Genomic DNA, 5,090 nt, shown 5'->3' with positions numbered 1-5,090 from the left:
TAAGTATTGGGAAAAGATTACCTGATCAGTTGTCAGTTTATACGGCAGAGATGATGGCGATTATTGTGGTTGCAGTGGGTGGAGGAAGTAAAACCTGATAGAGTGGTATGTTGTGTTGACTCTGTAGCAGCCCTTTACAGTATTCAAAACATGACATCTAACAGAGAAGATTTAATGCTAGAAATCCATCAAAATGTATTTAGATTGTGGAGGCTTCAGATAGATGTGAGATTCTGCTGGGTTCCTGCTCATGTAAATATAAAAGTGAATGAGAAAGCAGACAAAATAGCAAAGAAGTCAACCAAAGCGAGCGATATGATAAATATTCCCTTTGGTAAAGGAGAAGCTAAGGCAATAATTAAAAAATAAATGAGGAAGAAATGGCAGGACAGATGGGACATGGATAATAGTGGAAGGAAATATTATAGTATACAGAAATGTATCAACGCACAGGGCATGAATGGAAGGAATAGAAGGGAGGAGTCAGTTCTAACCAGGCTGAGGTTTGACCACACAGGGTTAAATAAAACATTGTTTTTGTTAGGTAAAAGTAAATCAGATGAATGTGTGGAATGTAAAATCACAATAAATGCAGAGCATATATTGTTACATTGTAGGAAGTATAGGGAAGAGAGGATTAGATTAAACCAAAAGATAAGTCAGGCAGGAAGAAAATGGAACTTTGAGGGTGTTTTGGGAACAACAGGAGAAGGGGTTAAAGATGCACAGGATGCTGTTGTGGAATATCTGAAGGATACAGGGGTATATTATAGGATTTAGATAGTAGTGCTATAATATTTATTTATTTTTTATTATTATTATTATTATTTTTTTTTATCATGTAAAGTGCATTCATTGAGATATAATCCATGCTGCATACTCCGATACAGTAGGTGGCGGTAAGCACCTGATAAGTCATGGTTGCAGTCCGCCATAAAACTAACAAGAAGAAGAAGAAGAACACTAGTGCTTCCATTATGTTCCTGCAGCGTTAGCGAGGGCTCGAGTTTAGCTTACACACACACTCACACACACACACACACACACACCTCGTGTAGCTGGTGGCACAGCACTGTAGCTGGGAGTGCAGCTCTGAGCTCCACAATCCTTCCCGACACGTAATCTGGCCACAAAGTACTGGTGTGTGTCGTTTTGCTGTCTTTGCAAGGTAATGACTGATTTCCTGACTAGCCAAGCTTGTGTTAGCCAGCACATCTGTTCTGTTCTGTCCTGTAGAATACCTTGTTTCTAGACATAATCTTGATTTTTAATACATGTTTAGCTATGTCTGAGTAAAATTACATAGGTGTCCTGTCGTCCTTTTAGGTCTCCAGTGAGTATGGCTATGAGACAGACCCCTCTCACCTGCTCTGGTCACACCAGACCTGTTGTGGATCTGGCGTTCAGTGGAATAACTCCTTATGGATATTTCCTTATTAGCGCTTGTAAAGGTAGGAGTGCTCTTGAATCTTAAAACCAACCATTGACGGTAAATAGGAGTAATAATTTAAGTAAGTGACTGTTTATAGGTTAATTGACTAAAATAAATCTGAAAATTTGTTTTGGTAATCCAAAATTGCAGATGGCAAACCTATGTTGCGCCAGGGAGACACAGGGGACTGGATTGGGACGTTCTTGGGTCACAAGGGTGCTGTCTGGGGTGCCACCTTGAATAAAGAAGCTACAAAAGCAGCTACAGCCGCAGCAGATTTTACAGCGTAAGAACAAGCCGTAACAAAAAATTAAATTGGTGAAATAATATTGGTGAAATGTTATTTTACTTTTTCTATTTATTTGTTTTAATATGACAGAAAGGTATGGGACGCTGTCACTGGAGATGAGGTCCTCACCCTAGCGCACAAGCACATTGTGAAATCTGTGAACTTCACAGAGGTAATACTCGATGCAGAGAGTCAGATGTTTACAACAACATTTAAATAGGCATATTAGAATGATTTTTAAAGGATTGTGTGACACCGAAGAGTAATGGCTGCTGAAAATTCAGATTTTCCACTGCAGGAGTAAATTACATTTAAAGATAAATTAAGATAGAAATAATACATTCAAATAGAATAGTTATTTTAAATTGTAATGTTTCATGATATTGCTGTTTTTACTGTATTTGTAAAAGTTTAGAAACAGTAGTGTACTTCAATTTCTTATATAAGTGAAATACTTTATTTTTTAAATATATACTTATTTATTAGTTTACTTATTTCATTAAATATTTTAAATACAGTAGAATTACAGTGCATCCGGAAAGTATTCACAGCGCTTCACTTTTTCCACATTTTATGTTACAGCCTTATTCCAAAATGGGTTAAATTCATTATTTTCCTCAAAATTCTACAAACAACACCCCATAATGACAACGTGAAAGAAGTTTGTTTGAAGTCTTTGCAAATTTATAAAAAAAATTTAAAAAATTACTTTTGCTCAATAAAAAAAAAACCTTTGCTCAATACTTTGTTGAAGCACCATTGGCACCAATTACAGCCTCAAATCTTTTTGAGTATGATGCAGCAAGCTTTGATCATCAACGTTTGGCAATTATCTGCCATTCTTCTCCTCGCCTCTTCACCTCTCAAGCTCTGTCAGGTTGGAGGAAAAAAATTACTTTTGCTCAATAAAAAAAAAAAAACTTTGCTCAATACTTTGTTGAAGCACCATTGGCACCAATTACAGCCTCAAATCTTTTTGAGTATGATGCAGCAAGCTTTGATCATCAACGTTTGGCAATTATCTGCCATTCTTCTCCTCACCTCTTCACCTCTCAAGCTCTGTCAGGTTGGATGGAGGCAGACGCACATTTTCAGGTTTCTCCAGAAATATTTGATTGGGTTCAATCCCAGGCTGTGGCTAGGCCACTCAAGGCCATTCACACAGTTGTCTATAAGCCACTCTTGCTGTGTGCTTAGGTTCATTGTCCTGTTGGAAGGTGAACCTTCTGCCAGTGGGAGGTTCTGAATACTCTGGACTGGGTTTTCATTAAGACTATCTCAATATTTTGGTGTATTGAGCTTTTCTTCTACTCTGAAGAGTCCCTCAGTCCCTGCCGCTGAAAAACAGTCCCACAGAATGAGGCTGCTACCAGCACACTTTACTTTTGGGATGGTACTCTGCAGGTGATGAGTAGAGCTGGTTTCCTTCCAGGGCTCGACAATGAGGACTGCCCGATGGCCCGGGGCCAGCGTGAAAGACGCTCGACACTGCCGCGTCATCACAAAAAGTGTATGGGTTCATTGTCCTGTTGGAAGGTGAACCTTCTGCCAGTGGGAGGTTCTGAATACTCTGGACTGGGTTTTCATTAAGACTATCTCAATATTTTGGTGTATTGAGCTTTTCTTCTACTCTGAAGACTCCCTCAGTCCCTGCCGCTGAAAAACAGTCCCACAGAATGAGGCTGCTACCAGCACACTTTACTTTTGGGATGGTACTCTGCAGGTGATGAGTAGAGCTGGTTTCCTTCCAGGGCTCGACAATGAGGACTGCCCGGGGCCAGCGTGAAAGACGCTCGACACTGCCGCGTCATCACAAAAAGTGTATTATTTGCATCTGTTTTTAAGCCTTGCTAATAAAAAATAAATCAAGCAATTTAAAGGCATTCCAGCAAGGTGTGAAAGACAACTCCATTCAGTACTCGCACGCTGTATTCTGTGTGTACAGCGCGCGCACAGACAGCTGTGTCTCTGATAAAGTGCAAGCCTGAACTGAGTTTCTTTCTGCATTTTCTTGCACTTGAATGGACAAATATATACAAAGTTGTCAAAATATCCATCTTGGAGTGTAACTTCGTAGCTTTAACAATGATTAATTTATATTAAATTTATACAGTGGAGTAGATATGCACCGATTGACCGGGCATTTTTTGTTTGATTTCAGACTAACTTATCTGTTCCGTGCTTGCACACAAAATGCATGGCAAATTTTTTTTCCAAATTTAATTTCAAAATTTGTTTACACATACGAGGAATTTGTTTTCGTGACAGAAGCTTCCACAGTGCAACAGAATGACAGTGACAGGACAAAAACACAGATAATAATAAAAAAATTAAATAAAAAAATTAGAATAAGTACATAGGGAATAACAATATACAAATTGACAATTGTATGTACAGGTATATTAAAATAGACAGTTTTGTATGTACAGGTATATTATGTGCAAGTTCGAAATGTAAACTAAGTATGTGGATTCGATATATAAGTGTATAAATAGTGTTGTGTGTGTATAAATAGTGTTGTGTGTTCCATGTTTATTGTCAGTTGTTCACGAGATGGATTGCCTGTGTCTGGTCGTTCTGGTGCTCTGTAGCGTCGACCAGATGGCAACAGTTCAAAGAGGGAGTGTGCTGGATGTGAGGGGTCCAGACTCCAGAATGATTTTGCTAGCCCTTTTGCTCGATCTGGATAAGTACAGTTCTTGGAGAATAGGGAGGGTTGTACCAGTGATTTGCTCAGCAGTCCGGACTATCCTCCTCCTTCATCAGTAGTCTTCTGAGGTCATATTTGGTAGCTGAGCTGAACCAGACAGCCAGAATGATTTTGCTAGCCCTTTTGCTCGATCTGGATAAGTACAGTTCTTGGAGAATAGGGAGGGTTGTACCAGTGATTTGCTCAGCAGTCCGGACTATCCTCCTCCTTCATCAGTAGTCTTCTGAGGTCATATTTGGTAGCTGAGCTGAACCAGACAGTTACAGAATTGCAAAGGATGGATTCAATGATGGCGGAGTAGAACCGTTTCGGCAGCTCCTGTGGCAGGTTGAACTTCTTCAGTTGGTGAAGGAAATACAAACCTCTGCTGGGCCTTTTTAACAATGGAGTCAATGTGATTGTCCCACTTCAGGTCCTGAGAGATTATGGTGCCCAGGAACCTGAATGTCTCCGCTGTTGTTACAGTGCTGTTCATGATGGTGAGTGGGGGGAGAGCAGGGGGGTTCCTCCTGAAGTCCACGGTCATCTCCACAGTTTTGAGCGTGTTCAGCTCCAGGTTGTTGAGACTGCACCAGACAGCCAGCTCTTTAACCTCCTATCTGTAAGCAGACTCATCACCATCCTGAATGAGGCCGATAAGTGTGGTGTCGTCTGCAAAC

General features: G+C 40.1%; 1 protein-coding gene across 3 annotated transcripts in view; it reads left to right on the top strand.

Annotated features, from left to right (window-relative positions):
* Positions 1-946: 946 nt before the first annotated feature.
* Positions 947-5,090, top strand: part of LOC107590065 (serine-threonine kinase receptor-associated protein-like) — a 9,745-nt gene continuing 5,601 nt past the window's right edge. Inside the window, exons 1-4 of one of the 3 annotated variants that reach the window (XM_016278694.1) lie at positions 947-1,168; positions 1,335-1,451; positions 1,583-1,718; positions 1,812-1,893. In XM_016278694.1, coding sequence (XP_016134180.1) covers positions 1,340-1,451; positions 1,583-1,718; positions 1,812-1,893 — 330 coding nt within the window. In that variant the 5' untranslated portion in view covers positions 947-1,168; positions 1,335-1,339. Of the gene's footprint in view, positions 1,169-1,306; positions 1,452-1,582; positions 1,719-1,811; positions 1,894-5,090 lie in introns of all 3 variants that reach the window. The other 2 variants (XM_016278687.1, XM_016278701.1) reach the window with 2 other exon arrangements.

This window comes from Sinocyclocheilus grahami, unplaced genomic scaffold, assembly GCF_001515645.1.
Source record: "Sinocyclocheilus grahami isolate Dianchi unplaced genomic scaffold, SAMN03320097.WGS_v1.1 scaffold8.1, whole genome shotgun sequence".
NCBI lineage: Eukaryota > Metazoa > Chordata > Actinopteri > Cypriniformes > Cyprinidae > Sinocyclocheilus > Sinocyclocheilus grahami.
Note: the sequence above shows the minus strand (reverse complement) of the source record. Positions and strands in the feature narration are given on the sequence as shown.